Source organism: Rhipicephalus microplus, chromosome 9, assembly GCF_043290135.1.
Source record: "Rhipicephalus microplus isolate Deutch F79 chromosome 9, USDA_Rmic, whole genome shotgun sequence".
Taxonomy (NCBI): domain Eukaryota; kingdom Metazoa; phylum Arthropoda; class Arachnida; order Ixodida; family Ixodidae; genus Rhipicephalus; species Rhipicephalus microplus.
This window is the reverse complement of record NC_134708.1, coordinates 48,070,641-48,097,777: the sequence shown is the minus strand read 5'-3', so window position 1 is coordinate 48,097,777 and position 27,137 is coordinate 48,070,641. Positions and strand designations below refer to the sequence as shown.

The 27,137-nt window shown below is 48.8% G+C and overlaps 2 protein-coding genes across 4 annotated transcripts in view; both read left to right on the top strand.

Moving 5' to 3' along the window:
- LOC142771739 (uncharacterized) overlaps nucleotides 1–27,137 on the top strand; it is a 220,436-nt gene that overhangs the window by 17,196 nt on the left and 176,103 nt on the right. For 2 of the 3 annotated variants that reach the window (XM_075873592.1, XM_075873591.1), the window contains exon 2: nucleotides 10,486–12,001. The exons of the other annotated variant lie outside the window; for it this stretch is intronic. In XM_075873592.1, the coding sequence (XP_075729707.1) occupies nucleotides 10,486–11,718 (1,233 nt within the window). In that variant the 3' untranslated portion in view covers nucleotides 11,719–12,001. Of the gene's footprint in view, nucleotides 1–10,485; nucleotides 12,002–27,137 lie in introns of those variants that run through there. 3 annotated transcript variants of the gene reach the window in all.
- LOC142771738 (uncharacterized) lies at nucleotides 16,721–26,114 on the top strand. The gene is made up of 2 exons (XM_075873588.1): nucleotides 16,721–16,856; nucleotides 23,947–26,114. The coding sequence occupies exons 1-2, from the start codon at nucleotides 16,794–16,796 to the stop codon at nucleotides 26,047–26,049; spliced, it is 2,166 nt and encodes a 721-aa protein (XP_075729703.1). The 5' UTR covers nucleotides 16,721–16,793; the 3' UTR covers nucleotides 26,050–26,114.

Below are 27,137 nucleotides of genomic sequence, written 5' to 3'. Positions count from 1 at the left end.
AAGTTCGATAGATCTCTAGTGCGGACTTCTTAATCACGCCCATTCTCCACATGTCAGTCTCCGTTTCCTTCACTTTCTTCTTAACCGATAGTTCTTTTTGGTTTGGCCACCTGCTGTTTTCTAAGTATTTACAAGTCAACTTCCTGGTTCGCTTCCTCCATTTTGTGTCGATATTCTTCATGTACAAGTAGCTGAAAACCTTCCTAGCCCAACGCTCTTCCCCCATTTCTCTCAATCGTTTCTCAAATTTTTATCTTGCTGCTAGCTTCCCTGCCCTCAAATGATGTCCATCCCACATCACCGTGTACTCCCTGATTTGGTGTATTCCCGTGAGCTCCTAAAGCAAGCCTATACCTATTCCACGTTGCTTAATTTCTAATCTTGCTTGAACTTCTGATCTCATGCACAAGACCGCATTGCCGAACGTCAGCCCAGGAACCAGGACCCCTTTTCATATTCCTCTCACAACATCATACCTATTGTAATTCCACAGTGCCCTATTTTTTATGACTGCTGCATTCCTGTTACCTTTAGTCGTCACGTATATTTCGTGTTCCCTCAGATACTCGGTTCCATTGCTTATCCATACGCCCAGATATTTGTATTTATCTGTTATCTCTAGCGTGACCTCCTGTATTCTAAGCTCACTACCTTCGTTGTCATCGAAAATCATGACTCCTGATTTTTCCTTACTGAATCTAAAATCTAACCTATCTCCCTCATTACCGCAGATGTCCATCAATCTCTGCAAATCTTCCTTGTTGTTGGCCATTAGCACTATATAATCTGCGTACATTAATGCTGGTAGTGCCTGTTTAACGAGTTTTCCTTGTTTGACTAAAGAGAGGTTCAAGCCCAGTCCACTTCCCTCTAGTTTTGCCTCTAATCCTTGTAGGTACATCATCAATAATAAGGGTGACAGGGGGCACCCCTGCCTAAGCCCCCGTTTTACCTCTGCAGGCTTGGATACTTGTTTTTCCCACTTTATAACTACCTTGTTACCTTTATAGATACCCTTTAAAAGACTAGTGACTACATGTTCCACGCCTAGTGTGTCCAGTATTCCCCACAATTCCTCTTGAACCACGCTATCGTACGCTCCCTTGATATCCAAAAATGCTAGCCACAGGGGCTTGTGTTCCTTTTCTGCTATTTCGATGCACTGTGTCAGTGAGAACAGATTGTCTTCCAACCTCCTGTGTTTCCGAAACCCATTCTGCAGTTCCCCCAGCACCCCCTCATCCTCTATCCACGCCTGCAGTCTTTCCTTTATAATCTGCATCGCCAGCCTGTAGACCACTGATGTCACTGTTATAGAACGGTAGTTGTTTATGTCAGCTTTGTCCCCCTTTCCTTTATAGATCATGCTCATCCTGCTAAGTTTTCATCCATCGGGAACTTCACCATCGATTATTATTGTGCTCACTGCCTCTCTCAAAGCCTGCTTAGACTTCGGACCTAATGTCTTTATCAGCCTAATTGGAATGCCATCTGGGTCTGTTGATGTACTACTAGGAACCCTTTTCTCAGCCCTTTCCCACTCTTGTGAAAATGAAGCCATTGCACCACTTGATTCGTCCTTGTCTATTGTGGTGCATAAAGTACTTCTTTGTTGAAATTTTTCTGTCACCCTTGTTCTTATATATTCAATAGCTTCGTCCCCTTCTAGCCTAGCACCTTGGGCTGTACTTATAAAACTCTGCTCTAGGCTCGTCTCATTTCTTAGGGAGTTTAGATAGTTCCAAAATTTTGCAGCTGCCTTTCTATCTTTTTTATGTACTTTTGCCAGCCACTGAGCTCCCTTCCTTCTAATCTTTTCATTGATCAGAAGGGATGCATCCCTTCTACAGCTTAGAAAGGTTGCCCATTTTCTTTCAACATCATAAATCGGTTCACCCCGCTGCTTAGCATGTCTGTGTTCCCTAGAGGCTTCCTGACGTTTTGCTATGGCTCTCTTAACTTCCTCATCCCACCAACTTTGGGTGTGTGTCTTCTTTTCCGGGGTGACTTGTGACGCGTCTTAGCAAGCTCTAGCTCAAAGAGTCTAATTAGATTCGTGTATGTCCACACTGTCTTATTATCCTCCGTGATTACTTTCTCAATTTGTTTAGTGGCTATTTCAATTTGCCTTTCTGGATAAAAATTTTCCTGTAGTTGCTCATCTTGTCTCCTTCCCACTTTCACTGCTCTTCCAAAACTTAGCTTGATACGTTTGTGATCGCTACCCAGACTTCTGGAGCCACCTTCGGCTATGTGCATTCCCCTGAACTTATCATACATCCTATGTGACATCAGTGCATAATCTATCGTTGACTGAAGCCTTCCTACCTCCCAAGTTATTTGCCCTTCACACTTCTCAATACTGTTGCAAATGATCAAATCAAGCCTTTCACACATATCCATGATCATTTTGGCTGTCGGGTCGGTATACCCATCTATATCTTCTATGTGCGCATTCATGTCTCCTAGTATAATTATCTCGCACTCTCTTCCTAACACCTGAATGTCCTTTGATATACACTCTACCATTGCCTGGTTTTCCTCTCTGGCCTTTGCTCCCGTCCACAAGTACTCGAAACCAAGGAGTGTCATTTGACCTGCCACTTTCCCTTTTAGCCACAAATGTTCCTTGCACTCCTGCTTGACCCTTTGCCAGTCTGTACTTTTATGAATGAATGCCCCAATACCACCCCCCTTTCTGCTGCCTTCTGTTCTATTACAATATTCCCACGCGTAGTCCGGACTGTTCGGAGGTTGTTCCATGTCCCTGAGATGTGTTTCTACAAAACCGTATACCATCGGCCTCTCTTCCCTTAGCTGTTCTTCTGTCTCTTCCCACTTCAGCCTGTTCCTACCACCCTGCATGTTAATATATCCTATGTCTGAATTGGCTCGGCGCTCGTGGCTACGTCTATTTATGCCCCGCTCTATCGGAAAAAAAAAAGCGAATGGTGGGCATGGTGGAAACCACCACCCACCATTATAGTGGATTAATGTAGTGGGTGAATGGTGGGAAACGCCCATCATGGCGCATGGTGGGTATGGTGGGTGCTGCAGTGCCGGCAACACTTGAGCGCGAAATGACGTCAGAATCACCGTGACGAGCTGCCACAAAAAATAAAAAAGAATTCTATAAAAACTGTATAAAAACACCCGTCCCGTAAAAAAAAAAAAACAAGGCACCGCTGAGTTTCGAACATGCGCCCTGCGGATTCCCATTCAAAGACGCTAACCACTGCGCCACACCAACATGACGTCGACCGTGTGTTAAGTACTTAGTTCGCATACAACTTAAGGTTCAACTTATGTTTGTCGTGTACACAACATAGACAAGATCTACACCTGCTACTAAAAATTGCACATTTATTAAACACAAGCAACAGCGGCTTGTAACGATTGCCACTATGTTAATTGCACTAGTGCTATTTTTTTTACAATTCACAAATTCAAGGGAAAAAAAACCAAGTGGACTGGGGAGCAGCAACAGTTTACCGGCTGGTCTGCCAAGTTTAATATTCGTTTCGCGCTTGTTCTAAATGGCGACATCTGCTCACGCTTTATGACGCTTCTAGGCTCATTCCACCGATACGCCCGCCTAATTTATTTGATTGAGTATTGGGATGCTTTTCGCGCAATGTAGAGGGTGGTCGGGCCAGCGCAATGCTGTAGCTCTTTCGCTGAAGCAACAACTACATAACGGCTCGGCCAAAACGAATGCAGTGTGCCGGAAACATTACGCTATCATATTGGTTCACCAAGCACACGAATTGCCACGTCTGAGTTCTCGTACAAGAGCTAGAGAAGTGCCGGCGAGTGCGACCGGCGGCTGTCGGTGAAAGACACTTATTTACGTTCTCTGGGAGTGCTTTAATCGCGTCGCATCAATGTTTGTTGCTTCTTGAGCGGACACCATACACAATGAAAAATGCTTCATTTAGGTTCATTGATGCCATATGGCTGCGCTGTATTGTCATACTTAATCGTCGTAATCGTGTATTCTGAAACCCGGAAGTACGGATAACACAATTGTACGGGCTCGGTCAGTAGGCCTAACCTTTGGTGGAAATCATGGTGGTAGAACATGTAGTGTACAGATCCCAGCTTGGTACACTATATAAATGGCCCGCCATTATAAGCCCACCCATCATCTGCTTACTGTTTCCCAGCATTATCGCGATGGTGGGCAGAGCTTCTCAGCTTGGTACACCATGTGGCCCACCATAACAAGCAGCACCCATCATCTGCTTAGTGCTTCCCAGCATTATCGCAATGATGGGAAGAGTTTCTCAGCTCGGTACACCATGTAGCCCACCATAATAAGCACCACCCACCATATGCTTAGGGCTTCCCAGCATTATCGCAATGGTGGGCAGAGTGTCCCATTATTGCCCACTATCTAGCCTCTGCTTTCCACCATCATTTCCACTTTACCCATCATCTGTACACCATACCACCCAGTTTGTCCCGGCATAACCACCATATTTTCCACTACGTCCCACCATAGCCATCATAATTTCCACCATGCCCACTATTATTTTCACTACGCCCACCATGTTTTCCAGTACCCACTATGGCAATTTTTCCGATAGGGCGGACTCTACCTATCTTAGATATTGGTGCCACTTTGGAATCGTATCTGTCCATACCACCTGTCGAAGAGTCTCCCTGGTTGTTTTCCTCGTTACTAGCTATCCTGCACTCCGAAGGGCTCGCTTGCCCCCCAAAAAAGCTACTGCGCGTCCTGCAAGTCGCCAACCCACCTCATGACCTAGCCGCCCATCGAAGTGAATTCTGTCTCGTTGAAAACTCCCCCCCCCCTATGCACCTCTCTGTTTATTTCCACCACCTCAAAGCCTTTCTCTCGACTCATCCGCCATATCTCTTGGTTTGCGTTGACCACCGCTCTTTGCAGGTTGCTATCACGCACCGGTACCTCCGGTATCGTGCATATCACTACCTGTACCTTCGGAGAAGTGGCGCGCATGTCATCGACGCCTTTCGCCAGTGTGGCTGCTAGTCCTGCTGCATCTTCATTTAGGACATCGTTTAAACCGCCTGAAATTATCACGAGGTTTCGTCTATCAGCTGTCGTTTTTAGCTTTGCACTCGCTTGCCTCATGACTGCTTCCAGCTTGCGTCCTGGGAACGCCCCTACTGCAACCCTCTTGTCACCTCTTACCCTCTCTTTGATGGCTTCTGTGCATCGATTTAAATTCGAGTCCCCGGCGATTATCACATGCTGTGACTTTTCAGCTGGAGCGTTCTGCACCTGGGGGCTATTTGCACCTGTGACGCCGGCTGCTTTATTTCCTCCCTGCCCCACCACTACCTCGCTGAAGCTGGGCCTTGCGACAGTTGAACCGGCTAAACCTGTTTTTTCCAAACTTGCTTGCTTTTCCTTCTCCACCGTTCTGGTTGCCGGTTCCCTACTGTTCTCTCGGTAGGTCGCTTCTTTGTTCAGCTTCGCTAGCGCTTCCTCGGCGGACTTCAGTCTTTCTCCCATTGTCCTCGTTTTCTCTTGCTCTGTCGCCAACGCAGTCTCGAGCTCGGCGATTCTCATCAGCAGTTCACTCTGGGCAACCATCATTTTCTCCATTTTTTCCTCGACCTCACATTGCCTACACTTCGCGTCAGCCTCTTCTCCATCCGCTTCTACGCTTGGGTCCACTTTCAAACCCACTCCACATCCTGAACACTTTAGTCTTTTTAACCATGCCTTTCTGACACCAATTGTCCCTATACTCGATAATTACTAAACTCGAGCGCTGCACTATGAAAAAAAGGAAAGTCTAAGCTCTACTACAAAAAACAATTGCCCGCAGCTTCCCTCGGGGGAACACTGAGGAGGATGCGGAGCATATAATTGGTTAACGGGGTGTTAAAGTGCGACTTACTTGGGTCGATGGCTAAATTGGTTAACGTGGTTGTGAAATGGGGTGTTAAATTGCGACTTACTTGGGTCGATGGCTAAATTGATTAACGTGGTTGTAGGAGGGGGTGTTAAATGAGTGAACACGTACACACGTATGCGAAAGGGCGGCGCTGGTCGAAGGGACGTCGATCATTGTGTTTGTGGATTCGTTGGAATTCATTTCACCGCGACCTTGGACGTCGACGCGCCGTACAAACCAACCGACGAGCGGCAACTGAGCGAGCGAGCGAGCGCCGACCTTGAGTATATATACAGCTCGACGGCGCATGCACTGTCAGCTGTTGAATGTTCTCGAAGCGCGACGCCACATGCGCGTCCACTGGAGAATCAGGAGAATTGTAGATGTCGAACGCGGTGTGTAGAGGAGGAAGGGTGCACAGATGGTGGAGGAGTGAAGCACGCGCGGTGTGTAGAGGAGGAAGGGATGCACAGATGGTGGAAGAGTGGGCGACGGCGCATGCGCGCGCGTCAGCTGTCGAATGTTCGAGAAGCGGTGCGGACGGCGCAGACGGCGCGGACGGCGCACTACAAGGCGCGAGTATAAGATGCTTCCGCATCTAAAATTGCGTGTTCAATGTACGCGCACCTCCCCCACGGAGTGGCGAAAGAAAAAAAACAGCAACAAAAAAAATTCAAACACACACACCCGCACAAACTAATAAATACCTGGTGACTGGCCCCCGAAAAAGCCGTACCATAAAATAAGTGCTACGAAGATTTCAACCGCTGCCTTATAATTATAAAGACAAGCTCAAAACATGCAAAATCACTTATCTGCGCAGTCAATCCGGAGCGCTCAAAAAACACGTCCATCCACCTTGACAGCCCGAACTGAACCGCTGACTGGCGCCGCCGCCCAAGCAAAGCGCCAATCAGCGACGTGCGTTGTAGTCGCCATAGCAACGCACAAAGCTTGTTTTTTTTTGGGGGGAGGGGGCTGTCATTTTTCTCACGCCGTCGTTTTTTGAAGCACGCACCATGGACACCGAACGCTTTTTAGAGGAGATTAGACTCTACCCTTTCTTATACGACAAAACGATGCCTGATTACAAAGATAAGGAAGCAAAAATGAACAGATGGGATCTTATAGGATCTATGTTTGGATTGACAGGTAAGTGGCGATTGCGTGGCTCATTGCATGTTGAGCGCGAATGAATTGTATGTGTTATTCACTCACTTGTGCAGGAACACAGGTCATGCTGAAGTTTAAAAATATTACAGACAGGTGGATGAAGCTCGTGTCCGGAGTCGAGGCGAACACTCGGAGCGGTGCGCCAGGCAATAATAGCAAAATTAAGTGGCCCCTGTTCTCAATTATTGACAGCATGCGGAGGCAGACACCTCACTATGCGGAAAAGTAAGTGATCAATGACGTGCCCTTTCGTATTGCAGCGCACGCAGGATGCCTGTTTCATGCCTTCAGTATCTCTGTACCTCCAAAGCGGATAGACCCAATATCTTCGCGGCGCATTTCGAGAGCGGCGACGATGAAGCAACAGCAGACACGCCATCACGGTAACGTTGAGCGTTGCGCGGAGATCGTCGTCGCCTGCCATTGTTCGCACGATTGCACCGTGAAGTCGGAGGGCTCAGAGAACCAGCGCTTCCTATGTACAGGAGGCGTTGTCAGAACAGACGACGAAAAAGCGCGCGAAATCTCGCGAGCTGCGAGACCGCTCGAGACTGTTGTCACGTGACTCCCGCAGATGTGGCCAGCGTGCCGCTTTTCACCGCTCGGCGGCGAAGACGCACGTCATGCCGCGGCGGCACGCTTCCCGCTAGTGTGCTCGTACCCTTACGCCGGGATCTTGTCGGCGCTGCCGCGCAGCTTCACCGCACGCTTCTGCCTCGCTCGCTCGCACATCGGGGTTCCGTCTTTGAGCGCGAGACGCCGTCGCCCTGCGCGCACGCCGCTCTGCAGTCTTGTTCATCCGCTGACCTTCTGAACGTGCGCGCTCCGTAACGGCTTTTATTTTACTGCACCGCGCCCCGCAGCGTACGGCGCCGCCAATGAACACGCGATCGCGAACGTCTTCGTGTGACGTCATTCTTATTAAATGGGAAGAATTTCTAGCGAAATTCGGTGAGATAGATAGATAGATAGGTAGATAGATAGATAGACAGATACATAGATAGATAGATAGATAGATAGATAGATAGATAGATTACACTACACGGCCACAGAAAGAGAGAGAGAGAGAGAGCACCACTGCACACATGCGACGCGCTTTTTAAAAGCGAAGCATTTCTTAGCGAACTTCAACGACTTTGAGCGTATCTATCGATCTATCTATCTATCTAGCCGGCTACGACTTTTAGCTCTCCTGGCCGTTTCGATTATGTTATCAAAACCAAAATTGGTACGACATAACATGACTGTGTGAAGAACATATTTGACTAGTCATTACATGAAAATCATGAAATGTGTGTCATGAGGTCATGATTTACATTTCAGGGTCCTGCAGCGCTTGGGGTGGTTTCGTTCACATATGGCATGTTGCAAAACTGGTATGGTACGGCATGATTGCATGGCGAACACAAGTGACAGACCCTAACATGAAAATGATAACATGCGTGTCATGTAACATGATTACATGCCATGCTCATGATGCACTCGCGGGCGCTTTGCTAGCGTCACATATATAAAATTTGGCATACAGTGCGTGAATGGATGACGAAGGTATGCGACTGGTGCGAACATGATAATCATGAGACGTCTGTCATGTAAGAACATGACTACATGCTACGCTCATGATGCGCTCGCGGCCGTTTCGCTAGCTTCACATGTACCAAACTCGGTATTAGGAGACGCGAACGGACAACATAGGTAAATGACTCATACAAATATGATAATCACGTCATGCGTGTCATGTAACATGACTAAATGCCACACTCATGATGCCCTCGCGGCTTTTTTATTCTTATGTGATTCTTAAAGGGAAAAGAAAAGAAAAGCGAGCTCTGTAACTGTCTGCATCAGAGTGCGACACTTCAACAGTAGCTCAAAAGGGATGGGGGTAAGGAGGGATGAAAAGGACAGGATTGAAAGGTAAATAGTTAGGGAGAGGAAGGAGAGAGCGAGGTGCAGGGACAGCGAGCAACGGAAGTAAAGAGGGGATAGGAAAGATGGACACGGTCGCAGGAGTCCGAGGACGGGGCTCCACTCGGCGAGAGCTCTTGTCGGCGTCAGGAGATGGTGTAGGGGGAGCATAGTCAGCCAGAGCTGCGCTGTCGTTGGAGATCGCGGGGGTACAACCGGTCGGCACGAAATCCAGTGAGCGAGTCCGCGCTCGCGGCCGTTTCGCTAGCTTCACATATGCCGAATAGGGTATTACGTGACGTCAACGAATGACGAGAGTATGTGACTAGTGCAGACATGATAATCATGAGATGCGTGTCATGTGAGAACATGACTACATGCCACAAGGTGCCAATACATTTCGACGTGACGCGGTGCGCGTGCTCGCCGGCGTTCATTTCGTTGCGTCACGCCGGCGTTGCCACGCCACGCGCCGCTCCTGCCATATACTCGCTGGCGCGCGCCGCGCTGCATTGCTTTGACGCATGCGCGTTTCAATGCGTCCAGCGTCCCTCCGTCACGAACTTCTGGCACGCGCCGCTCTGCGTTGCTTTGACACATGTGCGTTTCAATGCGTCCAGCGTCCCCCCGTCACGAAAAGAGGGAGACGTAGTGTTGTCTGGGTAATGCCTCGGCGCATAATGCAGCATGTCGCATTTCGCTCTGGTTGCTGTCGGGCCGCGCCGACGGACGCTGGTCGCGCCTGGTGTCAGACTATTGAGTGCTCGCGTTTTGCTAACGTAGCGTCCCTGTGCGCAGCGTGCGCGCGCGTCAGCGCTACATTGGAGTATATTGGGACCTTCATGATGTGCTCGCGGCTGTTTTACTAGCTCCACATGTACCCAGTTTGGTCTTACGTGACGTAACACCAAACTGGATGACGAAATATATGACTGGTGCAAACATGATAATCGCAGCACGCGTGTCATGTAAGAACATGACAACATACTGCGCTCATAGCGTGCTCGTGGCCGTTTCGCTAGCTCCACATATACTAAATTTGGTATCACGTGGCGTGAATAAATGACGAAGGTAAAGGACACATCCAAACATGATAATCATGACACGGCATCATTTACCCCCACCTCGTAGCGTTGTGGTGATTTTAAAGTGACATATCAACATTTATCATTCGTGCTTCGCATATCATCGATTCCCACTGTACGTGGGGTCTGCCAATTTTTCTAAAATTAAATGTTTACTACTACTATTACTACAAGCGAGCGCGGAGCAAACTCGACTGCCCGAGAAGCTCGGGTCATCCTGCATCGCACCCCTGTTATGCGTTCTTGTGTTTTATTAGAAAGAAGTTTTGTTCTATCCAGTGTACAGCTTGACAAATTGTACCGGGTAGTGTAATTGTATATTCTATAAGTTATGCAATGTGTCATGCAAGTTATATAGATAGGGTTGGTTATGCACTGCAAGCTCGCGAATCTTCCTTTACTGCTTTCGCCTTTCGTTTTTCTCGAAGGCTTACTGCTGGAACCATGCACATGGTTGCCGCTTCGTGGACGTGCTGCCTGCTGTCCTGCAGCACTATGAACAAGACTGCAGCTACCATTCGACGCCGTGCTTAAGTTGCGGCGAGAGCGTGCCTCAACGAGACCTGCCGAAACACTACAGGTCGGGCTGCCGCCGCCGCAGGCGCTCCGGCAAAGGGAACAGGCACTCGGGACCGGGAGACGGTGGTTCCGGCGACTGGAGCTTCCTCGTCGCATCGGGAGAGCCAAATTTAGGAATCGACGACGCGCTGTTGTCGGCCCTGCAGAGCCAGATGAATGACCTGGCTCGCCAGATGAGCGAAATCGGCCAGGCGCTGGAGAAGGCGACCGGCATGCTGACGGACGCCGAACTCGGCCTGGACAGCGAGCTGTCCGAAGCGCTGGAGACGCTTTCTGTGGCGTCGGGTGAATCGGCCGACTCCGAGAAGCGCGTCCACCTCGCGTCTCAGTCCTGTGGTGCTGCCACAGAGCAGACGGGCGCTCAAACCAGTGCCGAAGCCGATACCAAAGCTGATACCAAAGCAGAAGCCAAACCAGAAGCCAAATCACAGCCAAAGGCCGGCAAGACGGTCACGATGCCGTGGGTCTTGGAACAGAGACACATCCTGCGCAAGCTGGAAATTGTCGCCAACCAGGTGATCCACTATCTGGAAGGCCTGCACATCGGAGCTCCCGCGCAAGTGAACACGAGCTGCGAGCTACTTCCTCTCGGATCGCACGACACGATCGACGCGCAGCTGAGTTTGATCGCTCGTCGCTACCGTATGCAGCGCCACGTCACCTACCGCTTTGTCTGCAAGACCACCGACGGGCTGTTGAAGATCGGCGTGTCCAACCTTACACTGATTGGAGCAGCGACGCGCTGGTACCGTCGCGTGCTCTTTTTTACAGTCATCCTCGCCGTGCGATCGTCGGAACACAACCTCGAGGTGTTCGTCAAATGGGGTCGCACCCTAGATGCAGACCGTCGGCTGCCGCTGGTCACTACGGTGGCGCTTGTTCACGACAAATTACGCAGGACTCGTGCCCTGAAGAAAGTGGGCAATTTGCCTGCAGATGCCCTCTTTCTTCCGGGATACCACGAAAGGTTCAAGATTAGCTACGCGGATCTCAAGGACTTGGATGAGTTCATCCAAAACGGGCAACTCAATATCGAAGTGGTCATAGGGGACCAGCCCGCTCCAGAGCCGCCTTCTCTTTAGCATCAGGCGATGCGCATTCAACGCTCCCGTGCCGTTATCTTTGTAAATTAGCCGGCCCATTTTGCATTGTGGTCTTGTTGGTGTTGCAGCGATTTTCCTTGTTCAGTACGGCAGAGCACCAGTTCAGTGCACCGGTAAGTTAAGTGCATCAGATTGCGAGCTTCGACTTTGCAGACGTCTTGCATGTTCGCTTTTGATGTAGTAGAATTGAATTAAAGCTGCGGCTGTCAGTTTTGTAAAATTCGATCTTTTTTGATTAAATAAACTTAAAAATTTGTCTTGACTCTTGTCTAGTGATTGTTGCTTCACGACCACATGATACCAATGTTTGCCAATCGTTGTCTACCGATTAGGTAAAAGCTGAATCGAATGATTCTCATGCCACATGAGCTGTGCAGAAAAATTTGGCTGATCCCTCTTTCTAAGAATCGCTAAAACACGAAAGTGAAACGCATCTTCACAGAAGTAGTTGAGCGTTCATTGTGCATTGTTTCACCACAAGGGTGAATAAGTAAATGCTACAGCAACAAACTGCAATGTCGCGCAAAGAACGGCAAGCAGTTCGCAACTTGCAGTACGCACCTCAAGCAGAAAGCACGCACGAACTGAGTATACACAGGATGAGCACGCACTAACCACCGTCACAGCTCGCCTCTTCAAGCGCGCTGTCTAAACAGACAGACAGACGCACGAAACTAATGCACGAGCATACACAGGTATAAGTAAGAACGACTGTCACAATTCTTACTACTTCGTGCGTTAGCAGCGTGATCCTTTTGTAAACGCGGCCGCGGAAGCGAGCGAGTGGCCATGCTCCGTAGAGGCGGCGCTCCCCGAAACGCGAAAAGCGACGACCTTTAGACTGCGCCCAATACCCACCGCATACCAAACTCTAGGGGACCTCTACGACCCCCCCCCCCCCCCCCCCCCCATTGCGGGTCATGTAGGCTCCCCACCCAACGTGAGCTCGTCGCGCCATCTCGCTACGGAGGACGAAATCGCGCTGAAGTTTCAGAGCTCCGAGGACCACCCGTGACCTCCAAGCGTTATATGGTTTATATAAACAGCTGGCTGTGGGCGTTCTCGACAACGCGCTCTTCCTAGCATAGTGGTTAGCGCAGCGCGCTGCGAACCGAGCGGTTGCTGGTTCGACGCCGCGCGACAAAATCTTTCCCTCTGGCCTTTCTGCATTTCCGATGGAGGCGGAAATGTTGAGGCCCGTGTGCTCAGATTTGGGTGCACGTTAAAGAACCCCAGGTGGTCAAAATTTCCGGAGCCCTCCACTACGGCGTCTCTCATAATCATATGGTGGTTTTGGGACGTTAAACCCCACAAATCAAATCAAATCCCTCTGGCCTTTAAAGGGAAGCTTAGGGGATTTTAGAACTGAATTAAACTTCGTGTTTAGAAAAGACCGAGATTATTGTTGACGATGTCGTAATTGTTTTCGCAGTTGTAGCAGCAGGAGCTTTAGAACAGGCGAAATAAAAGCTCGTCTTGCTCCGCCCCGGCGAGTGCACTGAAAGTGTGGGCGTGTCGTCTTCGTTTCCTCTTTCCCGGAGCAAGTGTTCTTTCTTATCCTCAACCACGGCCTCGGTGACTAACCCATTATGTGCCGTTGCCGGAACTAACCGACGTCTCAAGAATTCCGGCGGCCACAGCCACTGTTTTTTCATCAAAAAGTGCTATTCCATGACGTTCACTTTTGAGAATATCACATCGCTTTTCTAATTAAGCTGAGATCAAGCTGTCCTTACCCGCTCCTAAGCCATTTTTATAAAGTGCTTCAGCTTCCCTTTAACTGCGAAGCCTTTCACTGCGCATCGTAAACATTTGGTGTTTATCTATCTATCTATCTATCTATCTATCTATCTATCTATCTATCTATCTATCTATCTATCTATCTATCTATCTATCTATCTATCTATCTATCTATCTATCTATCTATCTATCTGCTAACGTGTGCATGCTCACGTGATCACGCCATTAACATGGCGTGAACCAAAATTAGAATGGGAGGGTGACACAAGGTGTGACGAATATGACGCGCTCGTCCAGACATGAATAATGTCACCGTACCGTCGCGTACGTCGTCAAGCACTTCTCGCTGGACAGTGGCACATACCACCCGTGGGTATGTGCCACTGGTATGCGGGTATGTGCTACAGGTGTTGGACGCTTAGTACCTACCCAAGAAGGGCGAGAACACACATAGGTAATATTAACATCACATAGGCAGCACTGGCCCGATGAATGCAAAGAATAAATTCTAGGGTCCCTGCAGCAATCTAACCCAAGCATTCTGAGTGTTAATCAAGCACTCTACCACAAAGTAATGCGACGTCTCGGACCTACTTTATTTAAAACAGACTCTCATGTTCATGTAGCACTAGTTGGGATTGCCGTGCCGGTTATCCAATTTCATAAACATAACACATGTACTGCTACGATGCAGCCGTGACGTCGGGTTAACGTCAATTGTTGGTAGGTGCGCTGCTGAAGTTGATTTATGTGGCAGCGTCCAGGGCTACCATCCTTGTGAGCACCAGTGCTTCATACAGCTTATCGCTTCTGTTGTTGCTAATACTCTTGCTAATACTCGTATTCCTATTGGCATCGTTGCGCAACTGCAAATAACTGGTAATGTAAACCTCTGCAACTCAACGTATGTCTGCGTTCAAGATATGTACTAATATTTAGCGTAATTTCATCACGTGTCGCGATATAAATACTACCACACTGTCACCCACCGCGTATTTCGCATGACGTCGATTCCCAACGTAGGTGGGATCTACCGAATTTTTTTTTCTTTTCAGTCTGTTAGTATATATTTTATAACGTCGTATACGTGAGGGAAATACGTCAGCGGAGCCGTGGTGAACCCCAGCATAAAACACTTTTCCTGTTCAAAGGCCGCAGAACTAATTACTTGAGAATTTATTTTCATCTTAGTATAGCGACTTGTGCACGTTGTTAATAGGGTTCATCTCCCAAGATCCATTCACATCGTAGCGAGAGAGACGAGACGACGTGAAGGCGGTCGACGTAGCCGTGCCGATTTGGCCACATCTTTCGGAACTGCCGAAGCGGAGGGGTGGCGGCTACCTTCACTCAAAGCCGAGCCTCTCTCCAAGCTGGTGCCTAGCTCGAACCACAAACAGTTAAGAACGAGCGATAATAATATCTGCGGTTTAACGTCCCAAAACCACGTGATGATTATGAGAGAGGCCATAGGGGAGGGCTTCGGAAATTTTGACCACCTGGAGTTGTTTAACGTGCTTTTAAATCTAGGCACACGGGCCTCAAACACTTTCGTCTCCATTGAAACGCAGCCACCACAGCCGGGATTCGATCCCACGACCTTCGGGTAATTAGCAGTCGGGTGCCATAACCCCTGGACCACGTCGGCGAGGCAGGAGAACGAACCAGCTCACGCTCCTGGCGGCTTGGACGCTGGCAGCCGTTGCTGCTCCTCTTCGGCCTTCCAAATGAAGTGGCGCGATTGGTACGGCCACGTCGGCCGCCGCTTTTACGTCGTTTTCTCTCGTTTCTGTCAACTCACGCCACTGTATCTTTTACCAGATCAGGGTTCGGGCAATACTGCGTTCACTCCTTACTCCTATGCAGGCTCTTTCGTGTGACATCATTTTTATCAACCTATGAAACTTGTCGAATAATGATTGTCCAATAAGCGAGGTGGGTTTCGAGAATTCCGGCGAAATCGTGTCGCTCTGTGGAAGCCTCTTTGCTTCGTTGTGGAAGGTTCGGTGTCTCTGCGGGCATAGACGCGCTCGCGCCTGCCGCGCGAAGTCTACCTCATGCGTTGACTTATAGGGGGTGGGGCTGCGATGAACCTCGCCTCGCCCACCCCTTGAATGGAAGCCCTGCGTGCCTGCGGGAGAGAGAGAGAGCGAGAGAAATAACTTTATTTAAGTGCAATAAATTGACAGAGTAATGGCGATCAGGCCGTGCCAGGCCGCCACCTCCTCAGCTCGCTGTATGGCCCGGAGCTGTACTTCTAGGCTCGTATCTCGTAGTACTCTTTCCCATGCCTCGGACGAGGGAGTGAGAAAGTTTAAAATTAACGAATTCTACATTGTCTCGTGGCAACTGAAGCACGATGCGCATATCGTACCCGTTAAATCCCGACGCACGTGTCCGGTGTATGCTTCGGTGTTGCCACACTCGTTTTTGAGGAGATGGCGATATCGCGATAGTATCCCTCTTTTTGATGCCTGCACAAAACTGCGCCAAGAGGCGATATCTGCTACATTTCGACAAAGATCACATCTACGCCGAGCGTACGCCAAGCAGTCGTTATAGCAACCTTTCGGAGAAAAAAAAAAACAGTGTGGCTTGCACTAAGTATAACTAATTCGATCGGTGAAAGTTTCAAGTTTATACGTGCAAGTGTTGTTTCCAGCTCGTGTACTACGGCTTCATAATTTGAGGACGGTCAAACGCAATTTGAGCGTATGGTGTGAACGTTGACCGGGCCGAGCGGCCTGGGCGCCTAAACGTGACACGTTTTGAAACGGTAAAAAAAAAAAAAAATCAGGATTACGCATTCACTGCCTCGTCGCTGCGACATGCTTTAAACACGACCGCTGGATAAAAAAAACCACTGGGTTACAACGCTCGCCCCTATGACGCAATCTGCGCTCTTTATTTCTCTTTTAAGCTTCTCAGTCGTTGCGATAAAGCGTACAATTCGTTGACTATACTGTAGCCGTGGACGATAACGAAATCGGCGGGAAAGATATGACGCTATTCGAGCGACTTGCAGTGTTGCACAAAGTATATCGCATTGTGATAAAAAAAAAGAAAATGCGCCATCTGGAGATAGGAGTAATTGCATCTTAAGAACGGCGAAAATATTGACTGAAGATTGCATCGTACTACCCTCTCCTCGAAAGAGAAATTCTGGGGCGTGGCTCTGTTGTTGTTCCTGGTCAGCGCTCGCGTGATGACTGTGAAATTGCGCCGGACTGAACAACTTGAGAAGACATGACAGGCGTAACCCAGACGAATGAAGTGCGGTAGCCCGCTGCCTCCGCAAAATATTCGCGTACCTCATGTTCTCAGCCGTGCTCTGCAACGCAGGGGTCCGTCCGGATCACCACGCCCCTGTGGAGCGCGTAAGTTTATTGTATGCTTGTGTGCATCCTGGATTGACGTCAATTGCCGCTGCCTTCTAAAGTTCTGAAGATCTATGCGATTTATTCAGTGCTAACCCTAGGCGACCTGTCATGGTGGTCTACTGCATCGTTCTATAGTGTTCGACTGCTGACTCACAGGTCGCGGGCAGCGTTGACCTTGGTGGCTATACATTGCGCCAAATTGGCTACCATTCGTCCCGTTTGCCGATGAAAACTTCCAGCTGGCGCCGTGGCTATTTTCTTGCTTCAAGTAAACTTTTCGTTTTTCATATTCGAAATGCTTTTATTCATTCGTCAACAGTAAATACTCTGCTCACAATACTGCTCTTCTTCAGTTTTGCTACAATTCAGGTCATAATGTTAAATGAGGTGGCTACTTTTGCCTTGAATTCTGGCGCTTTTAGAAGTCCACCCTACGGCAACCCTGGTGGCGGGCTCGAATCCCGGCTGCGGTGGCCGCATTTTCGCTGGAGGTGAAAAGGCTTTCAGCACGTAGATCTAGGATCAAATTAAGGAACCCCAAGTTGTCGAAATCTGCAGAGACATTCACTAACGCGTCTCTCGTAATTTTGTCGTACAATTGTGGGACGTTTATTCCAAACAATTTTATAAGTAATTCTAGAAGTTAACGCTTCCCGCTAAAAAGGGGGGAGGCCACAGTGAACCGCTGTTACGGAATGTGAACGACCTCGTGCCACGTAAATGAATTTTTGTACAGCTCTACTACTGTTAAGTAGTAGAGCTGTACTGTAATCGAGTTAATACACTTTATTTATAACACTACTGGTTTGCGTAAAACGGCAGCCTTTATTTCGCTGATGAAATGGAACAGTGCTAGTATGCCAAGTCAACCAAATGTCTCCTCCTCTGCGGTAAAGTAGAGAGAGAGTAAGGATGAATGAACGGCAGGGAGCTTTACCATGGCTGAGCCCGGCGGGCTACCCTGCACCGGGGAAGGGGAATAAAATTTACAAAGAAGGGAATAAAAGTCACTGCTGCCGTCGACGCAGCGGCACTTCTGTGCTTAACATTACAGCCGGCGAGTCTTTCCCGTCGTTGAAGCAGATCTGCGCATCCGTTGCATTACGCAACTTATATGCGCAGTCACCCTTCATTGCAATAATTCCAGTGAGCAATTACGAGTGCGTGCTTCAAGAGGCTGCTGTGTTTTCTTTTTTTTTCATAAAAACTAGTGTCGTCGTTTGGTCTGAATAACTTCAAGCAGTGGTCACGCAGAATCCTTTATTTAATACGATAATGGTACCTACCGTATTTTGTCAATCATTTCACCCGCGGAAGCGGTCTGCGAAATTCCACAGAAAAAAAAAACACCGAGTTGCAGCATATTTCTCTGGTGCCTCGGGGTGGCTTCTCGACTGAGGCAAACGTTCATGTTGAAGGAACTTCCCAAAAGAGGCATACATGGAGTTTCATAACGGCAATTTTTTGGCGAGTGTTTTATAAACAAAAGACAAGGTAATGACGAAAGCCAGTTTTCTATGAACTGCCTGCAAAATAGCCGACCAACGATTCTCTCCATGAAGCACGACACCATTTATGACATGGGCCTAAGTGTTACTGAAAGCACAAACGCCATCGAGTAACATTTTGTAGAAAAAGAAGTTCGCAGTGTGATAGAATGCGTTGCTGGGTGAGTTGCTGCATCTGTCGGGAAATAAAAGTATGTAGAGTGCGAAAAGACGGAACGGGCGCTCGCTTACAGCTGATTACGTCTTCAGCATTGCATAGGCCAATGTGATGAGTATTTTGCTGTTACGGGAGACTGTGACCACTCCGTTGTCGCGAGGTACGCGCAAAATGAGCTGAACGAGTTCTGCGGAATTTCCACCGTCACCTCCAATTCCTGCTCCGCCTGGACTGACGGAAAGCGTCCGATTGCATCTTTGCCGACATTTCGGCGTCGCCGGTGCATGAGTCAGGCTGGTAGAACTATTGTGTTTTCAGCATTACCAGCAAGATGGCGCGTTGAGCGCGCGTCGCCACATCGTCACGACGCGGCGGCGCGCGCTCTCAACTCCCACGCGTACTTTGCCCCGCGGAGAGGGGGCTGGGTGGATGCTGACGCGTGCGCTTGTTTATCTCGCGGTGGGCACAATCGTGCACCTTGGCTGGCCTTGGGCTTTCACTGCAACGATTCTGTTTTAGTTACCGGGTGCACAAAGGTTACTGCAATCATTGCACAATCTCCGTTTGCGAAAAGGGTGCGCTTTCCAGACACAACGAAGTAACAACTGAGACACTTATTCGCGTTCATCTGTACCTGTGAGTCCCTTTCGTGCGTCATTAAGGTGTGAAAAACGCGGGCCACGTTTTGATCTGCTTGCCATCATGCGCGTGACCTTTCAATTTGTTCATATCGCATTCATTGCTTCGCCTTCGAGGCAAAGCTGCGACTTCTTCGTTTCTCCAAGCCATATACAGCTTTCACTGTACAATTTGAAGGACTCTTGAGCTTCGCTTTCAAACGTAGAATTTGATTGCGTTATCGGGGGTTGTGCGCATTGCCTTCAGCTGTGCCGCAAGAAAAGAAACGCTTGCGTGCGTAACAATAGCTGTTTCGAACTATCCTAGAATACCTACTGCAAGTGCAGTTGCTTAGTGTACACTGCACCATAGTTCTTGCTTTTGCTAATTGGCGAAGTGTACCCACTGCGTATCTGTGAGCTTCCACGTGCACTTGTGGAGCTCGACACTTTGTGATAGGTGCACAGCTCGAAACCACACACTTGTTATGCAATTCACTCGTTTTGACGCCCGTTGTGATTTTATGATTCTGCAACGCAACATCACATGCGTTAAGGAGAGACTTTTTCCGCTACATGACATTCATGGTATAGTCCTTTGCCGAAGCAGTTTGAAGCAATGACGTGACGCTGTGAACACCTGCTCACCACGCCGAAGGCCTGACATGGAATCTCACTGGAAAGCGAGCATTATTAAAGACGATAGTCTTTCTTCGGGTACTTCGACGCAAACATTTTGGTCTGTCTGTCTGTCTGTCTGTCTGTCTGTCTGTCTGTCTGTCTGTCTGTCTGTCGGTCGGTCGGTCTGTCTGTACATTTGTCTGCTTGTCCGCCGTAACGATACCTTAAATAGCCCCAGGCGATACCCCAAACGGCCAACCCCATCCGCAGCGTTCATAGTTGTGCCTTCAAGTTTCAGCGTTCATACTTACGCGATTGTCAATTAAAAAGCAATTATTGTGCATATTTGAGGCACCATAACAACACGTCAACATTTTGTATGTGTCTCTTTATACTGTATGTGTCTCTTTATACTGTAAAATCCCTCGCCGTTTCCGCGACCACCAGCTCAGACGTCTCGGCCTCCTCCTCGCCGCAGCTGCTGGTCAGCTCCTCGACGGTGCCCCCTGCCGCTCCGCCACCTGCCACTGGTGCCAGCTATGGCCTCACCTACCACCCGCTGCCGTTCACCCGCGACTTACAGGTTTCGTCTGTGTCGCAGCGTGCGGTACCCTCCGGCCCGAAAGTCTTCACTGACCGGGACCTAACTTCCCCGACTACGTCTCCTACAACATCACGTCCGGGTCACCAATGTAGCGGTGAGAGAAGAGAGACGTGAGACGGCGTCGAAGGCGGCAGACGGGGCCGTGCTGATCTCGCCACTTTATTCCACGCCTGAAGAGCAGCCGCGGTGGCTGTCTACGTCCGACGTGCCAGGTGCGTGAGCTCGTTCTGAACCTCGCGCAGCTCGAGCTAGCATCAGCTGCGCGAGAGGCGCGGCGTGGTAATTGAGAAATGATGATGATGATGATGGCGCTACAATACTATAGAGAAGACACACATAAGTAATTCCAAGGACCGTAGCGTTAATCACGCTGCGCTGACAGTGCAACGCCATGCTCAAAAAGGCGAATGTTTCCAACACTCTTTCAAGATGACATGGTGGTGGCACCTGCCCATCACCTTGCGTTCTACACCTTATCGCCTCCGAGACAGGCGCACATCTTGCTTATTTGCTTGATCCTCTTTTTTTGGCTCTCGCCCACTACAGGAAATTTTTTTCCGTGGGCACGCACGCCTTCCTTCGTTTTCGAAGATAACTGCCAGATGACGCCAGTTCTATATTTTCTACATATGAGCACTATATTTTGTACATTGAGTTAGCATAAAAATTTCATTCTAAAGTTTATAATGTTTGTTGTGTTTTTATTCTATACCCTCAATTATTTTAAAGCTCCATGCGATTTTATCAGACCATGTGCACTCAATTCTCGGCCAACCCACCAAAGTGGGTATGAGGCACTACAGAAGATGAACAACAACAGGAAGAACGCCATGGCCTCAAGCCGCCGGCCTGCTTCGCGACAGCGCAGTCCCGCACCGCGAAGGCTCCATGCCCAGGAGGACGCACCGCCAAGCCGCCGTTCTTCGGAACGATTGGCAGATCGAGTCGGCGCTGGTTCCAACGAACGTGAGCTCCACAAGGATCCTCACGAAAGAAGCCGCAGGTCAAAGCATAGCAACAAGCGAGGGAAAGCCACCGACGAAGGCTTACCGGTCAACAGTGGCAGCTGGCAGACAGAGTGCCAGCCGAAGCATACCTTGCCGGCGACTTCGCAGAAGAAGGCGGCTGCTGACCCGACACCGAGATCTGAGGTCATTAAGGATTCCTTTAAATCGCCGAAGAAGAGAAGCTCGCCGAGCCCGCAGAGAGTTCGTTCGAAGTCGAGGGCGACTACCTCGACTTCACGGAACGAATCCTCACCAGCCGCTCCGGAACACGTGCTCCGGCGATCCGAGAGATCGGCGGTGCAGACAGCGCTAGCGACGCGAACTCATGACCAAGCGACGCGACTTGGCATTGAAGTGGCTGTGGAAGAAGACACGAGAAAAAGAGTGGTAAGGATTTCGCTCCGGTCAACACGAGTCAGCAGAAGGATTGACGGGCGGTTTAATTAGGATGTATTCTTTATGAGAACTTGGCGGAGCAAATCATCAGCACACAGTATACATAGGAGACGGTTTGTTTTGTGAACCACTCCTTCTGTGTCTCGTTTATTTGCGCTCCCAAGTTTTCACAGTGGGGCAATGTGTTAGGATTGTTATCGCTTACAGTGTGCGCCAATGGCACAATCGGGGATGACAAACGCGTGAGAACGCAGTGAGGCAACCATAACAGAAAGCTGAGATTTTCGGTGTTTATTCATTCTAAAAAGACAGGGCGTGCAGACGCGGACCCCAGAAGGAATTAATCACATCACACGTTATGCACCGACTTCCGTCTTATATCCGGGTCGGCATACCGTGTCTTTTAAAATGGAAGATAAGAATGATGCTCATTTGTGAACATTGCAATGTGCGAAGAACCCGTTTGCGCAGAAAACGTGGCTCAGGTCATGAGCCTGAAGTGCGAGAGAAATACTGTGCAATTTTGGGTGCGGGACGATCGCACGAGGCGTATTATTAGGAAGAGAGGAAATTAACGTTGGCCAAAAGCATATGCTTGCTATTTAGTGTGCATTGACATAAGTTGAAGAGGTGCAGGTTACGACGCCGACAAAATTATGGGACAGAGCTTAAGTGTACACAAAGTTCACATTCAAGAGTATTTTGAGGAAATCAGAAAGTCCTCTAAACAAAATCTTTAGTCATGCGAAGGACGTAGTAGGATTTTATCGGGCGTCGTTAAGCACTCAAGCGGGTCATATCAATGTAGTGGGCCTGGTGTTTTTTTTTCTTTTACTGTACACAGATGAAAACGAGGTGTACTGCATGGTTGATTTCTAAGCGTTAAATGCCCAGACGCTGTTGGTCACTACAGCTTAGCAATGGCGGTGCATTCGCAGGCGCGAGCTCAACAAAAACACGCCGTAATAATAGTAGGACACTGCTGTAAGCTGATAGTTTAGCCTTTCTTCTAATACGTCAAACAAAGACCTAGAGAATACGGCGTTCAACCCACGAAATGTTTTATATGTGCGAATGATAGTAGGTATTGGATCATAAGAGCAGATCACAAACTTGGATGGATATCTGTGCTTTACATCCGAGAAAGCTTTGTTATCTTCTAATTAATAACAAGGGAAGTGGTAAGTTGTGTGGAACTGGACTGCTAGCCCGAAGATCGCGGGATCCAATCCCGGCTGCTGCAGCTTAATTTTCGATTTTGGCGAAAATGCTCGAGACCCGTCACTTTAGATTTAGGTGTACCCAAGGTGATAGAAATTTTCGGAGTCCTCCACTACGGAGTCTTTCATAATGATATCGTGGTTTCGGGACGTGAAACCCCAGATGTTGTTGTTATCATGTTGTAAGCAGCGAGTAAATACAGCCTTTTTATTTAAATATAGTCAGTTACACATTCCTAAACTGGTAATCATTGCTGAGGTAGGGATGAAGCTAGATGACAGAAGGGACTACCAGTTGTTGGCCCTCATCTTGTCGCATGTCTCTCAACCACGGGCCTCCTTAGGTGCAGTCGAAAGATGGTGACATGTGTATGAAACTTTTCATCACTGTAGGAGATGGTGCTACGACACTGAAATAGGGCGAACAATCTGTGACCATGCATTCCTGAAGCTTTGTTAAGTGTTATATCATTGTCTAAATCTTTGTATTTTGGGATAATGAATGTTCCGTAGTGCAAAATTGGAAGAATTAGTTTAACATTATATGGATATATGTCAAAGCTGAGAGCCGCAGTGGCCAGTAGGCGAACTAAGGGTGCTTCGCAAGCTTAATGACAAATATTTCTCGTGCAACTGTCCGAAGCCTGGCCACTATGGCTCATATATTGAAACAGCACAAAAAATGAGGAAGCACCAAAAATGATTATTTTTGTGTTCTCCTCTCTCACCTTGGGTGTTCCATCCTCTTTGTGCTCTCCACAGCAAATATGCTAAGTGGTCCATGACCATTGATGACGGAGTGGCAGTGTCAAAGATCGATGCTTGGCACATGCTCTAAGTATGGTGTCTGCAATACATAGGTGAAAATGAGGTGTACTGTGACGATCTTTCAGCGGTTACGGCAATTATTGATGATTTATTGACAGCCTGTGTTGTTTTCACTTTCGCTATACACAGAATCAATACCAACGGGGCTCACAATCCCAAGAGGAAACGGAGCTGCTGACCGAGAGAAGCCGCTGGCGACTTGCATATTTCGTCTTGTGTCTGGGTAATAGCATTGTCGCCGTTGTGCTGTTCATCCTCGTGTTGCGCTTGGTATGGTACGCGGAGGCGAACTGGTTGGCCGGCATCGTTTTACCGGGCAAGAACGCCAGCGAGGTGTCTGAGGGCCAAGCCAGTGCCCGCGTTTACTGCCTCGACGCTGGAGCCTGCAAAGACGCCTACGCCTCCATTCTTCGCGAGTCCATCGACGCCGACGCTGACCCGTGCCACAACTTCTACAACTACGCTTGCGGTGGCTGGCTGCGTAACCACGAAGAATCTACGGCTTTGACAGCGTGGCGGCAGTACACGAATGACGCGATAGAGCAGCTTCGCCTCGCGCGGGTTTCTGCACGTGTGCGAGGCGAGTCTGTTGCGCAAGCCGCGCACTTCTTGGATACTTGTCTCCAGGTAGGTCGCAAGCCCGAGTCGGGTACGAACACAGAAGTGGACATCAAGGAGGTTTTCGCCGAAGCTGCCCTGAGGTGGCCAGAAAGGAGTGAGCACTCGGACCTGGCCAACTCTTTGTTCTTCATGGCAAGGCGAGTTGCTCTGCCTGTTTTCTTCGACGTCGACTCTGGTTACACGAAGGATGAGCTCGGTACCATACTCTTTCGGCTGGATACCACTTTCCAGAAGACGACGAGCCGTTTGGTGGACTTACTAAAGAAAGGAAGCCTCTCAAGATTCGTTCGCTTGTTGTACCGCGTATTCGCGGTGGATGGCATAGTGAACGAAACCAGATTCGACGAGGTAATGAGTGGCCTCGAATCCCTGGCTGATGTTCTGTACATTTACCTGAAGGCGACCGATGACCGAACCACTGTCCGTGACCTCGCGAGCCTTAAGCTTTATGCGCCTCCTGTGAGTTTCGAGATGTGGTCATCCGCTTTCCGGAAGTTCTTCAACTTCGACTTTGCCGAGTTGAACACTACAATCATCTACGACGTGCGCTCTTTCTCCGCCATATTTCGACACGTCCTGGTCTACGGCGAAGCGATCATGAAAGACGTTTTCGGTTTCCTCAGCATCATGGCCGCGGTGTGGTACACGAGCTCAGAGATTCGTGACGCATTCTTCGGTTCGTCGATGGATGCCTCCTTCCATCAAAAACAGTTCTGTTCTATTAGTTTGTATGAATTCTATGGTGATGCCCTCAATCACTTTTTCTTCGAGAAGGCACGTTCCGAGCTGAAAATGTTCAAGGGCTTACAAGCGCTGATGTGGAACGAGTTTCCTCGCATAGTCGGTCCGAATGGCACGCTCGTCGGCGAAGAAGAACCGCTTCCTCGGGCTAACCACCTTTATGGTGTGTCGGAATTCTTGCGCAAGTCGGAGCCGAAAGTCTTTCTTCCTCGGTACAAGAGCTATCCCAATCTTACTAACAGTCCTCTGCGCAACTGGATAGCTTTGACGGACAACAAAAGGAAGCAACTCGGCTTCGACTACAACGACTCATACGTCAGACAGAAGCACACAAGCTGCGCGAGTCAATGCGATGCTACAATCTTCAAGTGGCGCCTCACACCCTACCACCTGACATTTCCTTGGTACTCTTCGGGTATTCATCGCAGCATCTTGTTTGCTGGCTTGGCGACGAGGATAGCAGCGGCCATATTTCTGGACTACGTGTATAGGAACGAGCTTCAGCGGGAACGGTTTTTCGAGGAGAACCAGAAGTGCCTCCAATCCATGAATCCGGACTTGGACGAGGCTCCAGACGTCAGACTTCAAGCAGGTGTAGCGGCCGTGCTTGCTTCTTCGGCTCTGCTCAACCGGACGTCCAGGTCGAACTCGTCCCTGATTGGTTCGGGCACGTATTCGCTCGACGGCGTCGGAGATGTGAAAGAAAGTGAAGAGTTTTTCGTCTTTGGATGTCACTTGCTTTGCGGTGATGACGACGCCGAACGCTTGTGCAACCTGCCCCTGCGTCACAGTGTCCAGTTTGCGCATGCGTTCAACTGCGAGGTTGACACGAATATGAACCCACGACGCAAGTGCCATCTGCGTGTGTAAGCTCCACATTGCTAAGCGTGATTTTGATAGAATAAAATAGATGTGTATTTCATGAATATAACATATATATATCGTAAAGAGTGAGGCAAGCAACTGTCCTTATAAGCCGCTTCACATGACCTTTATCATTTGCATCTTGAACATGGGTAATCACTCGGTCACAAATATACTATCGATACGATACATTAGTAAAGTACAGACAATTCAGTGGTGGCGTTGTTAACACCGTTCCACTTCGTAATCCAGCGTAAGATGTTTTTGCGGTCTATGCGCATGAAACATATTGACAGTTACATTGACAGAAACGGTAGTCCCATTTCTCGTAACAAGAAGTGAAATGCCACTTCCTCGCTGAGGTTTCACCTATTTCATGTACACTGGGTTCGCTTAATCATAACATTTGTGTTGGTACTCAAACGTTAGGCATGGCTAAGTAAGTAAGACGTGCCAGCCGTGGCAGTGTAGATATTATGACGTCTTGGTTGCGACAGCGTTTATTCGAGGGAAGACCTCCCAAAACAAACGGGCAGATCAGAGATTCCGGCATAGATGAATTCACACTCCGGCACAGTGAAAGGGCATCCTTAATGTAGGAAGTCTGAGATTTACCGGGATGTTGTCGGTGGGTATCGAGGGTCCTCTCCAAGTGCATACGAGTGAAGCTCCAAGTGCATATGAGTGAAGCTTCACTGCACTGCTATGGTGACTGTAGGCGAATGCTTGGTTCAGGACAGTTTGCCATCATGGATTCGAAGAAGTTAGCGAAGCGGAGTCCACGTCACGCGTCACGTGGTAATTTCTCTTTTGCCTGATGCTTGGGTGGAAAATATGTGTGCGAAAAGATTGCCTACGCCGAATACACTGTGCGAGCGATGCTCGCCTCTTAACGGACCATTGGATAACTTACGTGGACGGACCATATTGTGTGTTCGTATAAAGGCGCTACTCCGGCACCGTTAAATATTAAGGAACTGTATTTAAAAAGACGCTTTTTTATTAATGAGGGAATAATACAGGTGGCAAAAGTCCACGAATAAATGTGGGAATAGTTGTAAATCTTTAGCAAAAAAAAAAACGCCAAACAGTGA